Source organism: Zonotrichia albicollis, chromosome 15 (assembly GCF_047830755.1).
Source record: "Zonotrichia albicollis isolate bZonAlb1 chromosome 15, bZonAlb1.hap1, whole genome shotgun sequence".
Classification (NCBI taxonomy): domain Eukaryota; kingdom Metazoa; phylum Chordata; class Aves; order Passeriformes; family Passerellidae; genus Zonotrichia; species Zonotrichia albicollis.
In genome coordinates, this window is record NC_133833.1 from 1,377,886 (window position 1) to 1,396,046 (window position 18,161).

General features: G+C 48.1%; 1 protein-coding gene across 9 annotated transcripts in view; it reads right to left on the minus strand.

Annotated features, from left to right (window-relative positions):
• HTR4 (5-hydroxytryptamine receptor 4) overlaps positions 1-18,161 on the minus strand; it is a 69,413-nt gene that overhangs the window by 25,338 nt on the left and 25,914 nt on the right. For all 9 annotated transcript variants that reach the window (XR_012582819.1, XR_012582818.1, XR_012582820.1 and 6 more), the window contains 4 exons: positions 13,553-13,678; positions 11,879-12,079; positions 3,292-3,445; positions 1,696-2,480 (listed from right to left, as the gene is read on the minus strand). Coding sequence is in view for 5 of the 9 variants with exons in the window: in XM_074552365.1 (XP_074408466.1) it covers positions 1,696-2,480; positions 3,292-3,445; positions 11,879-12,079; positions 13,553-13,678 (1,266 nt within the window). In the remaining 4 variants the exon portion in view is untranslated. The remainder of the gene's footprint in view (positions 1-1,695; positions 2,481-3,291; positions 3,446-11,878; positions 12,080-13,552; positions 13,679-18,161) is intronic.

Below are 18,161 nucleotides of genomic sequence, written 5' to 3' on the forward strand. Positions count from 1 at the left end.
CACAAACCATTCAAAAAAACCACCACAAACTATTCAAACACCCACATAAACCATTCAAACATACACACAAACCATTCTATGGTTCCAGGACTCTGTGATCACTCATCCTTTTGCTCCACAGCAGCTCTGACCTCTTTCCTACCACCAGGGATTTATTTTTATTCCACTGAATCCATGGAGCTGTTAAGCCTCTCAAAACTGGAGCCTGAGCTGCTGCACCCCTGTTCTAGGGGCAGCAGGGAGCGCTGGGGCTCGCTGCAGTTCCAACCCCCAAGGTGCTCATTTCTGCTTTTTCCCACTTTGCCTCTCTTGGCTCATTCAGGAGGAAAATCAGGAAGTGTTTTCCTTTGGAGAAATCCTATTGACATTTGGAGAAGATCTCTCTGGTGGAAAAGGAGTGGTAAATAAACCTCTCACCAGAGCTTTCCCTGAAGAGAGCAATGCAGTGCTCTGAGCACTTCTGAGAGGAAATGGGAGCACAGCAGGGTGACCTCCCTGACCCAGATGTGCCAGAGTCTGTCTGCTCTGATCATTGCTCAAATACATTTCACCCAAAGTCATCTTCTTTGCTCTGGCAAAATTTCACAGCTTGTTTTATCCAGGAATTCCAGCAATGCTGACCTGGCTCCCCATCCACTTGTGCTGCACAAGAGTTCAGTGATTCATGGAGGCAGGAGTTTGTTGGTTTGTGTTGAGTAAATAGTTACTGGTGACAGAAGAAATGCAAACACTCTGTTTCAAGGGGAGCACAGCATTTTTCAGATGATTTTGGCTTTTTCAGTCTGGTGTTGCACAGAGCCCTGAACACCCAGAAATCCCCATTTATTTACAGCTCATTATTGTGCTAACTTGTGTCATAGCTGAGTTCAGCACAAGGTCTGTCCCTCTTGCCAGTGCTCTCCCTGCCAGGGGACAAAAAGCAGCTGTAAAACCCCAGTGCCATAACCTCCCCTTTTGCAGAAACTTTTGGTTCCTTTCCTGAAGAATATGCAGCAGGCAGCATCCAGAGGGTCAAGTTGTTCCCTTCGGACCAAATGATGCCAAAATTCACACACAACTTCTGCGTTCTCCCAGTTCTTTCTGGGCACACCTCTAGAGGAACTGCCCACACCTGCTCCCCGCAAACTCTGTCTGAGCACCTCAGGATTGTTTTTGCCCCATCGCTTTCTGAGCACTGATACCACCAAGATACTGCAAAATGAAGGCAGTCCTGTACAAACTCCTCTTGCTGGTGGCTGCAGGCTCTGGGCAGCCCTGGGCTGATGCTTTCAATTTGAGCTTTCCTATTTTCCAGACTCAGTACTGTGTTAGTTATAACTCTGCACTCCACATAAAGTGTCAGCAGTTCTGCTCCCAGCTCAGCCCCACAGAACAATCATTTTCCAGCCCCACAACCAAGGACACCGCTGCAGCTCCAGCCCCAAAAGTGCAAACAACAGGGAATGGAGGGGAGCAACCTGGGAGGGTGGGACTGCATCACCTGGAGCTGGGATTGGGCACTGAACCCCAGCATGGAAATGGACCCAAACTTATCAAAGTGTGAGAACTCGTGGCCAGGATCCATCTGGGGTGGAGCCATGGCCGGGCTCTGGCACTGCCCAAGGTGTAACCTTTGAAGATCAATGAATCCCAACTTTATTCCTGCCACACTGTCACCTCGGTGGCCTTCCAGGCAGCCTCTGAAGGCAGACTCACCTCAGCACGTGCGTGGAGCCGTTGATGGTGGTGGTGGAGCAGGGCACGGTCTGGCCCAGGATGGAAGGCCTTCGGTAGCGCTCGTCGCCGCAGCAGAGGATGATGAGGAAGGCACGTCTGAAAGCCTTGTTGAGGAAGGCGTAGAGGAAAGGGTTCAAGCCCGAGTTGATGTAGCCCAGCCACAGGAAGGCCGTCCACAGCTTGCCGGGCACCGTGTAGTTAATGAAGGGATCCACGATATTGGTGACAAAGAAGGGGGCCCAGCAGAGGCAGAAGCAGCCCATGATGATGCACAGGGTCTTGGCAGCTTTGGTCTCTGTTTTCATGCGGTGGCTGCTGTGCTGGTCAGGGGGGTGCTGCCGTGGCTCCTGCAGGCCCTGATGTGGCTCCTGGGGGTGTTGCTGTGGCTCGTGAAGGCCCCGCCATGGTTCCTGAGGGTCCAGCCGTGGCTCCTGAGGGCCCTGATGTGTCTCCTGGGGGTGTTGGCCCTGCCGTGGTTCCTGAAGGCCCTGATGTGTCTCCTGGAGGTGTTGCTGTGTCTCCTGAAGGCTCTGCCGTGGCTCCTGGGGGCCCTGGCGGGGCTCGGCCGGGTTCCCCGCGCGCTGCAGCAGGCGGATCTGCCGCGCGTGCGCCCGCGCCGTCACGTAGATGCGGTGGTAGGCCAGCACCATCAGCAGGAAGGGGATGTAGAAAGCCACCACGGAGCAGGTGATGGCGTAGGGCTTGTTCACCATGAAGATGCAGTAGGTGGAGTTGGAGGCCTTGTTGAACTGCCTTTGCTGGATCTGGGGTGCGGAGGGGAGGTGAGGAAAGGAAAGGAAGGAGGGGAAAAGTGGGAGTCAGAGAACGGGTTGGGTTGGGAGGTGTCAACTACACACTCATAATCTCAGTGCTATCAATCAATTTAGGAAGCTTTCTCTACACCTCAGGTCAAATGTAGTGCTCTCTTGGGAGTTAGAGTCTGTCAGCACAGAAAGTCTAAAATTCTCAGTGTCCAGGACCCCAACAGGGAGAGACCTTAAAAATCATCTTGTGTTACCCCCTGTCATGGGTAGGGACATCTTCCACTAGACCAGGTTGCTCCAAGCCCCATCCAGCCATCCTTGGACACATCCACGACCTCTGCCAGGGCCTCACCACCTTCCAGGGAAGGATCTTTTCCTAATATCCCATCTAACCCTGCCCTCTGCAGTGTGCAGCCACTCCCTTGTCCTGGCACTACAAGCTCTTGCTTTTTCTACCAAGAGAATAATCCTGCCTCTTATTTAAATGAGAGCTGCAAAGGCCAAGGGGACCAAGGACTCCTGAGGTGTTGGCAGGGGCCAGCTGGGCTTGGCCTCTTTTCCAAGGATTCCTCACTGAACTGAGAGTGAATGTGGCCAAAATCCTGTCCCAGGCCACGCCTGTCCCTGTGCCAGTCCTTCGAGGACAGAGCCACCTCAATCCCCCTAAAGACCCCTCCAGAAATTCAGCAGCCCCTCTGCACTGGCGACAAGAAGTTTCTCCTTCTTTTCCCCTTTCCCTGAAAATTGTTTTTTAGGGAACACCCAGCACCCACCCAGCACACTGGATCGGTGTCCCTGCTTGGCCACTCACCAGATCAATGATGCCTATGCTGTTCCAGCCCTGCATGATGGGGAGGAAGGAGATGAAGGTGGGGATCACCCAGCAGCCCCCCAGCATCAGCGCGATGCGCAGCGGGGTCATCTTGTTCCTGTACACCAGGGGCTGGCAGCAGATGGCATAGTACCTGTGGGGCAAAAACGGGTCAGAAAGCAGGCTCTTCATGCACAAAAGCCAATTCTTTATTCCCTATTCTTTATTTTTCATTCATTTTTCTGTAGTTTTCACAGACTGTGTTCAACCCCAATTAGCTGGGAGTTTTCCTGCCACTCAGTTCATTGGTTTTTGTGTGTACCTCTTAAGACTTTTTCTATTCACAGGTGTTTATATATTTTCTTTGTGGATTCTCATGGGACAGATCTTTTGTTATTAAAGGTGCAAACTGGTTTTCCTCAGAAGATGAACTTGTTGTGTTAACTGGCTTTCATTTTCAAGATTCTTTCACGTGGAACTTAGCCAGCTGCTTAGCTGTACTTAGAAAAGTAACAGGCCTAAGCCCTGATTTGATAAAGCTTTTCTCCTATAAGATTCCTACCTGTATGCAACCAAAAAACAGGACAGAAACAGTCAGAAGGGACTTCCAAGCCTTTTAAAAATTAAATTGTAAAGCCCTTTCTCCAGCTGCCTTTCAAACCAGAGAGAAAACAGGGGTCTGTATCCTGCTTCCATGGAGCCCCTCACGCAGGAACCTGGGACATTTCCCCAGGGTTCACAGTGGCTGGCGAGGAAAAGGCAGAGTTTTCTGCTTTCCAAGGAGAGTGAGGCCCAGGTAAATGCTGTGGGCTGTCTGGGGTGGCAGGGCAAGGGAGAAATCCCATACTCAGCCCTGCTCTCCCTCTGCACTGAGGATGTCCCCACCCTCCAAGGAACATCCCTTCCCTCCAGGCAGCCTTAGCTGAATTTCCTGCACTGGACATTTATTTTGACAAGCTGCAAAAGCTGTTAACACAAATTAACAAATTCTCCCAAAGCTGTGAAACTGGCAGTAAAATGAGGTGTGTTCTTCCGTTTCCCAGGAATTCACCTCTTTTCCAGCTGGGCTTTAACCTTCCCAAGGACAGGGCAAAACATTTGCACCATCAAGGGCATGTGCCCAGAACTCCCCTCCCTCCTCCTGATCCATTCCAAATATCCAAAGTACAACAGGTCCCTGCCCCTAAAACTGTTACGACCTAAAAATGTCTTCTCAAAGAGATAAAAAAATCAAATTTTCTGTTTGTTTGACCCCTGTGCCACTCCCTGCAGGTGGATCTCTCCATCAGGAAGGAGTAGCAAACCTAAAACTGGAAACCTCTGGCTCTGAAATTATTGTTTATTCCTAAGAAAACCAGATCCAAATATCCAATTGCAGACTTTCACTGGTCCTGACCTGACCATCAGTCTCAGGTTCCCAATAAAATATTTTTTGCTCTTTAGATTTTTGGATTTCAGCACACTCTGTAAAAAATTTTATGAGGGCAGCAGAACCAAGAATTAGAGGAATTAAATTAGCAAACACACATGTGTGTATTAAAGAGCTGCTCTTTGAGATGTGCATTTATTTCACCAAGATTTGAGTGGGAACCAAGAGCTTTGTCCTAAACAGGCGCAAGAATATAAGAATTTCCATTTTTTCTGCAGGTTTTTTTTTTTTAAAGTCATGTGGAGTCAACCGAATTGCTTTATTTTGATAAAATCAGATGATATATTCCACACAGAGGCTTGAAATAATATCAAAGTGTCAAAAGAAAACATTTCTTAAAAGTCTCTTTGAAACAAGATTCAAAATGTCACAGGGGAAAAACGCTGAAACAGGCATTCAACTCCTGCAATTTGATAATTCCTCTGTTCTCCTCTGGTTTCCTGCGTGCATGAAAAATCAGCCTGTTCCTCTGGAAAGCTGCACTTCCAACAAATAGGATTTGCCAGGAGCTGCTCTTTTAGAGCTGAGGGTGAAATGTCGCTCTGGTGGAGCTCCAGCTCCCCTGGGGCTGATCCCTGCCCAGGAAATGACCTTGGAGTTCCAACAGGAATTTTGGGGAGGTTTTTGGGGCAGAGGGAGCTTCAGAGCTGCTCCTCTGACTCTCAACACAAAGGATCTATATTGAAAAATAAATTTAAACTATTTCATTGTTTCTTCTCTCAAAGTCACCCACTGGAAGTGCTGGACATCAAAGGCATCAAAGGCAAGGCACGAGAGACTCCATTTCTTTGCAGAAAGGGCAAAAGAAGAAATCCAATAAATGAAAGGATAAAACCAGCCAAGCCAGCAGCCAGCCTTTGACAAGTTGGATAAGCAAACAGGAAGAGAAAACCACTGTACACTGATAATTAACTGCAGCAGGAAAACAATTCTTGCCAGCAGTTTGAGTGATCACATTTCTCTGCTCCTCTCCCTGCTGCAGCTGAAAGAATTGCACTGAATTGTTCCTGCTATTAAAGGCCATTAGAGTAAAAATTATGCCTGTAAAAATGACACCTTAAGCTCTCATATTTCTTCCCTCCCAGTGATTCAGCAGCAATTTTCCTCCACTTTCACGTCAGAAGATTTTATTTTATTTCACTTTGGCTGCTACCAGAACTTCCCCCGTGCTCAGGCAGCCCAGCTGGGCTCCTGCTGTCACTGTTTTGGGTGACAAAGTGCCCTGAGCAGGGTGTGGGTGACAATTGTGTGATGGGGAGGGAGGCAGAGGAGCACAGCACCCACGCCTCAGAGCCCAGCAGGGTTTCCATCCGGGGAATCAGATGTGACACAGCTGTGGGTGCCACCAGAAGGCCTGGATGTCACAGCTGCTGCAGGAGCTGCTGGTTTGATGGATGTGGTGGCCTGAGCATTTTAGCAGCTATTTATTCACTGGGAGAAAAGTAATTATATCTGTGAGATTGTCAATAGTCATAGTCAGGGGCTGGGATAAAGACAAGCTCTGTGCTCCTGCCCCTTTCCAAGCAGAGCTGTTTGCCTGGGCTCCCAGGGAATGTCTGCCACGTGCTGCTGTGGCAGTGTGATGGATGAACACAAAATGCAATACATACACATGATTAATACCGTGTCCAGGCACAATTAAATATTAATTCTCTCTATTATCAGTCAAATTCCTCGCAAACGTTCACTTCCCTGTTCCCTCCAGCAGAGCAGCTGATGTGAAACCTCCTCTCCTCTGCAATGACATTCTCCACTGAAGGGGAAACACAGGAACCCCCTCCCAGAGCTGCAGCTCTTCCAGTAAAGCAAAGGTTATTAAAATACTTCTCCTTTTCCTTATCAGACATTTGCCACAGGAATGAATCTGGTGCTGACATTTCACAGGTGGCTGAAAAGAAGAAATCCATCATTTCTCTGGCCTTATGGCTCTTTGGCCACTGAAAAAAATCACAGAATCACAGGGAAGGTGAGGAATCCTTTGAACTACAGGAAAGGAGTTGGGAAGGGACCTTAAAGATCATTTAATTTCACCCCAGCCATAGCAGGGACAACTTCCACTTATCCCAGGAGATCCAAGTCCATCCGGCCTGGCCTTGGACACTACCAGGGATCTCTGGGCACCCTGTGCCAGGGCCTGCCCACCCTCCCAGCCAGGAATTCCTTCCCAAATCCCATCCATCCTTGCCCTCTGTCAATGGGAGCCATTCCCTTGTCCTGGCACTCTTTTTCCATCATTCCCCAGGCACTGGAAGGTCCCAGCTGGGAACCAGTCCCAGAGTTCCTGCAGCTCCTGGATCTGCCTGCATGGGCTGTGGGCCATGGCAGGGAATTATTGATTTATCCCTCCTCCATCCCCTGGCTGTGCCAAAGCTGCCCTGCAGTGCTCAGCTCCTGCAGATATCTGGATCTATGATTATATCCTGCCTCAGCCCCACTGAGGCTCTGGCCACAGCCCTGCTCCTCCCTGCCTCCTGGGCACTGCAGAAATGGAATTACCGAGCTGCAGGAGACCATTCCCTGCCCCTGGAGAGAAATGAAAGCATCTCCTGGTTTGCAGAGCAGTTTGGAGCCGGCAGCCTGCAGGCACCACCCTGCAAGGAGCTCTTCAGCTCTCACAGACAGACAAATCCACCCCCAGCCTTATTAGCAGCCTGCCTCTGGGGGTGGCCCACACTTCAAAGCATTTGGTGTCATGTGCATATGGAAAATGATGTACAGAGCATATGCTGGATCATCCTGGGGCCAGGATGAGCCACAGAACACTCACTGAGCACTCACACTGAGTAATATTTCACCCCCCTTAAATCATCCACGAGAAAAGAAGCCAAAAGATAGGAAAACTGGAAAAAAGAAGACAAAAGGATGGGAAAACTGGATAAAAGAAGGCAAAAGGATGTGAAAACTGGATGAAATAAGGCAAAAGGATGTGAAAACTGGAAAAAAGAAGACAAAAGGATGGGAAAACTGGATAAAAGAAGGCAAAAGGATGTGAAAACTGGATAAAAGAAGGCAAAAGGATGGGAAAACTGTGGGTGCTACTGGCTCTCTCCCAAAGTCAGGGTGCAAGTGTCAGTGGGAAGTCACTGCCCTTGTCCTTGTCCCTCAGGGAATCCAGACTGGGACAGAGTCTCCAGCTGAGCCCTGACCAAGTGATGAACCTAAGGAGCCACGATTTCAATTTATTTGCGCCTTTGGGAAGTTAATCCCACACTGCTGTTGCTGATATTTCAGTGAAAACAGGTTCTGGCCTCTGTATAACCAGATTTTAACATTTTTTGGAAAGAACAGCTCTTTCTATTTTCCTTTTTCCCACTGAGCAAATAAGCTTTGGGCTCTCATTGTGCCAAAGAAAACAAAGTTCTGCATCATTGGTCCAGAAAAAGAAAATGTCCTAAAATGATTATATCTAACAAAATTAAATTCTTATTAGAAAAACAACGGCCTGCTGGTGTTGAGATAATTACACTGAGAAAAATGCTAAAGAGAACAGTTAATTGGAGCTGGATAAATTTAGCAGGGAACACAAACAAATGTATGTTGCCAAATGCAGAGAGAGGGGGCTCCTGATGGTCCCTGCGAGGCTGAGGTGTGAGGGGGTTATTGGCAGCAAGGGTGGTGCAATAAATGAAATATTTCTGGAGGGTTTGCAGAGATGAATAAAGGGCAGAGCATCCCTCAGCCTGTGCTGTGGCCATCTGCTCTGGGATTTTCCTCAGAGCTCCCAGAGCTGCGTTCTGCAGCCCCTGCCTGGTGTCCTGCCTGGCAGGGACGGCTCCACAGCTGTGTCACCTCCTGTGTCACCTGCCTTGGGGACAGGCCCAGCTGTCCCTGCCTGCGCTGCCTCTGTGCTCCCACCTGAGCTGTCAGATCCTGTGAGACAGGCACAGGAATTCACAGCCTGCAATTTGGGGCATTTAATCAGACTGTAGCCAGTAATTACTGCCAGTTAGGCAAAGTTTAATCACTCTCCCCACTAACAACATCCCCATGGCCCTGAGCAGGCAGGGATGTTCTATAGGGCCCTGCAGCTTCCTCCCAGCCTGGGCAAACCCCCTGTGCTCCCAGGCACAGCCTGGGCATCCTTCGGGCACCAGGCAGTCCCTGTCTGTGATCCGTGGGAAGGGGACAAGCAGGGAATGCTGGGCTGGCAGGAGCAGGGCAGTGCCCACTGAGTCCCCAGGGCCACTCTCTGTGCCCTGGCACCGGGCTGCTGTCACAGGATGGCACCACAGGGCTCGGGAGGCTTTACAGCATCACCTCTCCCACAGGGCTGAGCTAATTTCCTGCCCATTAATGGTAATTAATGTTTGCAAGCAGCACAAGGAGCAGCTGTCACTCTCCGGCTGCATCTGCTGTGTTTAGCCCTGGCTTAGCAGGGATTTTGGGCTGTAGGATCACTTTGGGATCAAAGGACACACCCAGGGCTGGTTTGTGGTGTCTGAGACACCCCAGCAAACAGAGCAGCCACAGGGACACAGCCCTGAGGGGACCTGGGGCAGCCAGGAGGGGCAGGAGGCAGGCAGAGGATGCTCCCACTGCACCCAGAGGTGCCAGATGTGCACCCAAACCCAGACCCACAGACATCTGGGACCTGTTTGTTTCTCTGCTGTTCTCTCCACCCCCCAAAGACTCTGAGAAGTAATTGCATTGCAAATTGGACTGCAAATATTGGAGGAGAAAATTGCCTCTCCTGACAGGTTCGCTGTATTTGGAGACTCCATCAGAGCTTCTGGGTCTGTTTGTTTGCAGTGCAATTATTTTTTATTGCACTGGCACAAAGAATGGACATGTATGCATAAAACATGCGATAAATAAATATTTCAAGGGTAAATCTCTCTAATATATTAGAATATCAAAGAGATGATGAAAAAGCTTAAGGCAGTGGTAGCAAACTTCAGATTCAGTGAGCCCTGAGATACCTTTGCTACCTTAGAAAATCTCTTTTTCCACTGAGACTGGCAGAGGCTGTCTGCAGTACTTCTCTCCCTGTGTCTGAGCAGGAAAATCAGTTTATTATGTGGTGATTTCTCCAGATTTTCTCCAATGCCTTTGAGAATTCAAGCCTCAGAGCTTGTTTCCTTCTTTTCCAGAGGCAGCAGTGGAAACAGATACAAGACTTTATCAGATAAAAGTCTTTGCAAGCAACACTCTGTGAATATGCTGAAGGGAATGACTTTCAAGCTGAGTCTTTAGGATTAGATTAACCACCTAGTTTTCTTAAAAAAAACTTAAGACTCACACCTGCATGCCCTGAAATAAAACAGAAGGCAGGAAATAGATCAGAGAAAAGCTACCAACTAGAAGCAGCACTCTCCCATAAATTCTGAATGAACACAAGAGCAAACAGCTGAAAACACTGAATTAAGCCCTGGGAAGGAAGCAGTGCTGTCCCTGCAGCCCAGGGAGGATTGATGCTGGGCTGACTCACCCTCCCCTCCACAAAAACCTCTCATTCATCCACCTGCTCTGCCCTTTTGGGGTCATCCACCTCCTTCTCCTCATCTATTCTGGCCCCTTCGCACTGCTCTCAATCAATCCTTGCTGTGGAAAAAACCAACCCCAAACCAACTAAAAAATGTCAGAGAAGCTCAGGTTAATGCCAAGGGCTCAGGTAGGGGTGTCCCTAAAGCATCAGCTCCAAGGCCAGGCTGTCCCAGGATCCTGGGGACAGATGGGGACAGGCAGCAGCAGCTCTGGACATGGGGATTCTCCAGGAGGAAGGGGGAACCTCCTTTCTGTGCCCCACGCAGGAGGTTCCCCATCCCCTGCTGCAGATCTGGGGCTGAAATCCCATTTTCCCTTCTCTCCACAACCCTCTCTATTTAATTAAGAGCCTGGAGAATCAAACTCCAGCATTTCAGAGAGCAAGGTCGTGTCCAGAGCACGGCGCCCAACATCTGCTTTCCTGGTAATTGGCCCAGAGTGGCAATTTGTCAATGGCTTGAAGATAACGAGCTTCCCATTTGTGTTCCAGCCATCTAAACTTGCAGATAAGGACAGGAGCTGCGGCTGCTGGATGTCAGCTTCACTCTGGACACAAAACTGCCTCTGCTGCTGCCCTGCCTCCCACCCCACAGCACTGCTGCCCATCAATACAGAGGTTAAGCAACTTTTTTTTGAAGTCTGGCTGCACTCAGACTCTCAAGGTACTGAAATGTCACATATTTAAATATCAGCTGTCACAATAACAAGAATAATTATGGTTATTTTGGCCCTGTTAGCAATAGTAAGTAACAGGGGTTTTCAAAGGTATTGAAATCTCCACACAGGAGACAAAAAAAACCCCAAAAAACAAACAAACAAAAAAAAAACTTCCAAAAATATCAGGATAGCCAAAATGTTTTCTACTGAGTGTTTATCTTGTGAAAAACTCCTATAGAAATTCTGCCATTTACCCAAAAATCTGCACACAGCAGTCAAACAGAACTGCTCACCATAAATTACTGAGGCTTTGGGCTTCATTTTCAGGTGTCAAGAAAAGTTTGAAAGAAAGGAAAGTTTGAAAGAAAGGAAAGTTTGAAAGAAAGGAAAGTTTTCAGGATCTCCCAGGAGATTTAGGCTGGAGAAGACCTGTGCCCAATCCCCACCTTGGCACCAAGAGCACTGAGTGTCACATCCAGGTGCCACCTCCAGGGATGGGCTCTCCAACCTTCCCTGGGCAGTGCCAGTGCCTGAGCCCCCTTTCCATGGGCAAATTCCTGCTGTGCCCACCCTGAGCCTGCCCTGAGCCCCCTTTCCATGGGGAAATTCCTGCTGTGCCCACCCTGAGCCTGCCCTGGTGCAGTTTGAGGCTGTTTCCCCTCATCCTGGGAGCAGAGGAGCCTCTTTGCCGGAACAACCCCTGTGCACGATGTCCTTCTCTCTGCCTCAGCTCAGCTCCCACCTCTGGACACATTCCAGGTGTTTTTACTCCAAAGGAGGAACAGAATCACACCTGGTCAGTGCTGCCAGCAGAGCTGGGCCCAGAACAACCAAAGCCTTCCCCTAAATCTCATCCCATTCCAAATTTCTCTGCCCTCAGCAGGATTCTCTCCGACATCAGCCCCTGGGAGGGATTTATTGCTCTGCCATTGCCAGCAAGTCCATCTTTGCCCTCTGGCAGCTCAGGATAGCCCAGACCCCTCAGAGCCTTCCAGCAGTGCCCCTGTGCAGCTGTACCTGTCCAGGGAGATGCAGCAGAGGTGCAGGATGGACGCTGTGGTCAGCAGCACGTCCAGCGAGGTCCTCACCAGGCAGAACATCTCCCCATAGATCCAGTTGTCCTGGACCAGCTCCATGGCTCCAAAGGGCATCACCAGCACCGACACCAGCAGGTCAGCAAAGGCCAGGGACACGATGAAATAGTTGGTCTTGATTTTCCTGCAAGGCAGATCACAAAATTAGGGTGGGTTCAGTGCAGCCTCCACACATGGACAGAGACTCCAGCTTGAATTTGGGTTTAATCTGCTCCATCACACTAAAAGCTTCTCTCTATCACACTCCTCACTTTATATGGTCAGCCCTGGCTTGCTCCTGGTATTTAAAGTTAAATATCCCCCATTTTCCTGGCCTAAATCTTTCTGCTCACCCAGAGGAGGCAAATGGATGCTCACAGGCCTCTGCACGTGGCTCAGCCTCACAGCTCGCACTGGAGACTCTGGGGTGGAGGAAAGGGATTTTATTTTAACTTGTAAATGGAGAAAATCCTTCCAGAAAGCACTGAGAATAATCTAGACTGAAGCTGTAATTTTAACTTGAAGAGTACTTTTTAAATCACAACAATAAAATAGAATTAAATCCATTAAAAATCCCACGCAGCACATGAATAGAGGCTGTTAAATCTCTCTCTCTGCTCCTAAGGCTAGGCTAACAATTCCCAGGGTTAGCAGCAGCCTTGAGACAGGAATTGTGCCTGTGACCCCCTCAAATCATGGGCAACATTTGCTACCAGACCTTGGTCTGTGTGCTGCTGATGAGCTCATTGGGAAATCTGAGATGGAAAAGGGCCAGAGCCAACCTGGGGTTTGCTGCTTAGGTGTGCTTTTCACTGATTTGCCTGGTTTTCTACAGAGAATGCTAAAAAATGAGGATGGGAATTAAAATGGTGCCAGCCCTGTGGGATGAGCCGAGGGCAGGTGTAGCCATGATATTTTCTGAAAAATCCCTTTGCCAGGATTTTTCTCCAGAGAAGCTGAGAGGCCTCAGAGGAAAAGACAAACAATAATTTTCTGCTGCTGTGGAATGCAACAGGTGCATCTTTGATTGGTCTCATGTGGCTGTTTCTAATTAATAGCTAATCACAGTTAGCTGGCTCAGACTCTGAGAGTCACAAGCTTTCATTATCATTCTGATTCTAGTCTTTTTCTTTCAAGCCTTCTGATGAAATATTTTCTTCTAGTCTTTTAGTATAGTTGTAATATAATATATTAATTGTATTATATTTTTATAATTATATATTATTATAATATATAATATTAATATAAAATAATAAATCAGGCTTCTGAAACATGGAGTCAAGATTCTCGCCCTGGGACCCCTGTGAACACCGCCAGAACCCACAGCAGATCCCATTGTTCAAAATCAGCCAAACAGCCTGATTTTGCAATTTTTGATTGCTCCTGCCCAGCGTTTACAGGCAATTCAAACACTCCCGGTGCTCCAGAGCCATTGCTCTGGTCCCTACACCCCCAGCCTCTGAAGCAGCCACATTTCAGGAGAGCTGGTACTGCTTGGAGCCTCTGTCACTCAGCCCAGACTGGTTTATGGAGCTGGGCTGCATTTCCTATTTATCGCGGGATTAATGCATTAAAAACCCCCGGCTCAGCTGGCGCTGCAGCAGCAGGAGGGGCTCACCGGAGCTGCCTGTCCCGGCACACGGCCACCATGACCAGCAGGTTGCCCAGGATGGCCATGAGGATGACGGCGGAGACGAAGGAGAGCAGCAGGATCTTCTCCGCGATGCCGAAGCCCTCACTGGAACTGGGGAACCAGAGACAAAGGTGTCAGAAACAAGGCTCGCCCGTAACATTTTTCAAATTTTAATAAGGGACAAAAGGGACAGGAGACAGCTTGACAAACTGCCCAGAGCACACCAGTTGGTTAAACCAACTTTCATTATATGCTTTTTTCATTGCACTGATCAGATGCATATTTATGAAGATTATACATATTCAAATATTCCTTCGAGTTCTTTTACATGTTCTGGGAATTCTTTAGTTTTGTTTGACTCCTGACCCGTTGTGCAATAGTGCAGATTTGAGTTTTGGGAGTCGTGTATTTCACTTCCTCACAATGTACATAACATTTCCTCACAGTTTATATGTCATTTCCTCACATCTCCATTCTCTTTACACACAAATAGTTATTTTCCATACAAAAGCAGTTTGGGCTTTTTTTTTTTTTCCCTATAGCTTTTTCCATTTTTTTTTCACAAGGTTTTAGTATCGTAAAATCACAGAATGGTTTGGCTTGGAAGGGACATTAAATCTCATCTCATTCCACACCTTCTGCTGTCCCAGATGGCTCCAAGCCCTGTCCAGCCTGGCCTGGGAAACTCCAGGGATGGGGCAGCCACAGCTGCTCTGGGAATCCCATCCCACCCGCACAGGGAAGGATTTTTTCCTTCCTGTAACCTCAATTTCCCCTTTTCCATTCTGAACCCATCACTCTTTGTCACTACAGTTCCTGATGTGACAAGGACTAATGGGTTCAAACTTTCCTCCAGACAAGCATTTTACATCTTCAGTTTTGAAATCTACATAATGTTTTGCCTTCTTCTCTCTTCACTCTGTGCTACAGAACAGTCTGGCTTTTTTTTACCTCCTTTTTTTTTTTTTTTTTTTTTTTACTTAGTAATTTTTCCAGAGTTAGGAAAAGGAAATAATTTTTTTTCCAAGTGCTAATTTTCCCCCACTCTGAGATCAATAATTTCTTTCAGTTAACAAAGAGGAAGAAAAGAAAAAGAAAGAATAACACAAAACCCACACACACAATGTCAGCCGTATTTTAAATCTGCATTTCTACAAATAATTTGCTGCATCAAAGAAAGTTGTTTTTTTTCAGAAGGTAACACCCAGCATGCAATAAATTCCTCCTAAACCTGATTTTATTACAAAATTTTGATATTTTTGTCCTAAAGCTCTTTCTAATGAAACATCTTGAATAAACTGCATCCTAAACCTTCACCTGCTTGTGTGACTTTACATTTGCAGGTGGGGAAGGGGGTTTTCCTGTTATCAATTGTGGCTGGAGATAAACTGGCATTAAAAGCAACACTTGGCACTGATTCAGCAGGGAAATTCCTTCTCAGCCTGCAGAGCAGTGTTGGACACCCAGGATTAATGCTGGGAGATTGCTCAGGTAATTGAAAAATGGAAAACCTGTTATTGGGTTTTACCTTGACTGGCCCTGGGGTCACCTTTTATGTACTCAACAACATTCCTGGCTTTTTACACTTTATCTCACTGAGCTCTCCTGGTTTGGAGAAAAGCTAGAAGAGATTAGAAACTCCTGGCACCCAGAAATGTTGAGTTTTACTCACCCAAACAAGCCAGAGGAGCGCAGCCCTGAGCCACATCTCCAGACATTGCCTGGGAGGTTTCACCTTAGAGAGTTTTAAATCCACATTTCCCACCCTGTGCTGAGGGTGGTGGCATCCTGGTGGCATCCCTGGGCAGAAGTGGTCACCACCAGGCTCTGAGCAGAGCAGGAACTGCCCCTGGCACATCTGGGAGAGGAATTTTAGCTCTGAAATCACTTTTGGGATTGTTTCCCCTGTGCCATTTCCCACTGCTCCCCTGGGGAACATCAAACAGCAGATGCTCACTGGGGTGCAGCAGGGATTTCATCTGGGCTCTTTCAGCCTCTGGAATAATCCATCACCAGGAATACATGTTAATTATTCAGTCTGAGTAATTCCAAGCTGTTAATAATGGAAGAAGTGGATATTGCTGTAAATTGAAATCAATGGTTTGCATAACATCTTTTATCAAATCGGAGAGCTCTGGCTCCCAAGCTTGCTTCCCTCTTTAATACAGCAGAGATTGATGGGTTTGCTATTATGAGGAAATGAGATTCAGGCAAAATGATTGCTGGTTAGCAGGAATATAGAAATCACTTAAGGAAAAAGGTGAAATACTGATGGGGAATGAATGCTTAAAACCCACATATGGACATATTTAAAAAGCTCTTCTGCATAGTCATTAATGTGAAAGTAAAAAGAAGGGTAATTACTCTTTCAAGCTCAATTTTCACTTTCCTGTAAACACCCCAACTTTTCTAAATGAGCTCAAGGGCTTTTGCATATTTCCTGCAGCAGTTAAAGAGCACAGATCAGCCATGGGGGCAGAGCAGGAACCTTCCCTGGATCCCAGTGCACACAGAGGGGAAACCCCTGAGGTTAAAAACTCACAGCTCTGGGAGCCTCAAAGAGTTCTCTTGGTTTAACATTCCCTGGGGAGGGGGGAATAAAGGCTTGGGTTGATCATTTCCAGCCAGGGCTTTTCCCTCTGGAACATTTCATAACCACAAATAAGCTGTCATTGGCCTCTCCTCTTTCCTGCTTCCCTGATTATTCCCAGGCATAAAAAAATCATTAGGATTTAAGCACCTACAAATCGAGATAAGCTGTTTATGAGTAAAGCTGATAATGTGGCTCAGTACAGAAACATGACAATGGGGAAGTGATGATTTGATCTCTGCCTTTCCAGCTGTTCCCACATCCTTTTCTGAAATATTAATCAGAAGTCAGCATTAATCCAGAGGCATTTAATTTCCTTTAATGCCTTTAAATGCTGCACTGCTTCACTTCAGCCCGTGCAGATGGCAGGACAGCTCCCAGCAGATCCCAGTCAATTATGTCCTTCACTTCTGTTTTAGAAACAGGCTGAAATTAATTAAAGTATTGACAAGCCAGGAATAAACAGCACTCCACGTATCAAAATAACTCGGTCATATGATTCACTTATTTGAGTGAATTTTTGAAAAAAATAAATTGTGGCAGTGGGGTGGGAGGGAAGGGATGAGTTATTTTTGAAAGTGTATTGATGAGGGATGAGGTTTTCTCCTTTTGTGCTGGTTTGAAACAAAACTCCTGACACCATCCCCAGCCCTGCCCCATGGCTCTCCCGGAGGCTGAAAGCTGCAGAGCTCCAGAGAATGAAGTGTTTTAAGCAGCTGATAACACTGATTAAAACCAATTGTCAGGATGAAGCAAAGACAGGCAGTTTGAATGTTTCAGAAATTGCTGTGTGTGGGCTGAGCAGTCAATCCGTGCTGGGAGCTCTCCCCGGTTTGGGGACAGGGACCTGCTGGGGCTGCCACACACGGGGGGACCTGGGGAGACCCCGGCACCTCCAGCCCTGCTCCCACCTCAGCCCCAGGGACCGAATCTGGAATATCCTGAGCTGGGAGGGACCCACGGGATCATCCAGTCCAGCCCCAAAATCCCACCCTGGCATCCCTGGAGCAGTGTCCCATCCCTGGGGAGCCTGGGGAAGAACCTTTCCCAAAATCCAGCCCGACCCTGCCCTGGGTCCTGTCCCTGTCCCAGAGCAGAGATTGGTGCTGCAGACCCCGAAACACATTCCAGATGCCAGCCTGGATCCGGCTGTACATCACCTTTCAGTCCTTGTGGTTGGTGCTCTGCTTGTAGAAAGGTTCAGGGGTCCTGCTGCTGTATTTTTATAGAATCACAGAACCACAAAAAGGTTTGGCTTGGAAGGGATCTTAAAGAGCATCTACCTTCACTCCCCCACCATGGACAGGGCCACCTTTCACTAGAACTGAGTAAAGAATTTCTTCTTAACACCTAATCTAAATCCTCCTTTTATCTTACTTTAAAATAGTGCCCCCTTTTCCCATCTCTGTCATCTCTATCTCTATCTCTCTCTATCTCTATCACCTCCCACCCCCTCAGCCTCTCCAGCCACACAATCCCAGTGCCCTCAGCTGCTCCCCTATGGCCTCTCCAGATCTTCCCCCATCCCCTGTCCGCTTTGGGAGTCTCTCCCAAGCTTTAGGGATATTTTCCCCACTGTGGTGCCCAGCATGCCCCCAGGACTGAGGTGAGGCTCAGGGAGCTGCCAGTGCCAGCCCAGCATCCCTGAGCTCTGCTCCCTGCTCTCTCCCAGCTGGCACAGCAGAACTTTGCATTTTCCCAGTGAAAACTGGACCTGGGGCTGAGCACTCATCCAGGACCAGGAGCTGATTTCTCATGGTCTGAGCCAGGGGCAGGAGTTTGCACTGGGGAATGAGGGAGGAAACAGAGCCAGGCCTGGGGAATGAGGGAGGAAACAGAGCCAGGCCTGGGGAATGAGGGAGGAAATAGAGCCAGGCCTGGGGAATGAAGGGAGGAAATAAAGCCAGGCCTGGGGAATGAGGGAGGAAATAAAGCCAGGCCTGGGGAGCTCCGGGCTCTGCCTAAGGCCTGCCACTGCTCCTTGGCAGGCAGCACATCCCCAGT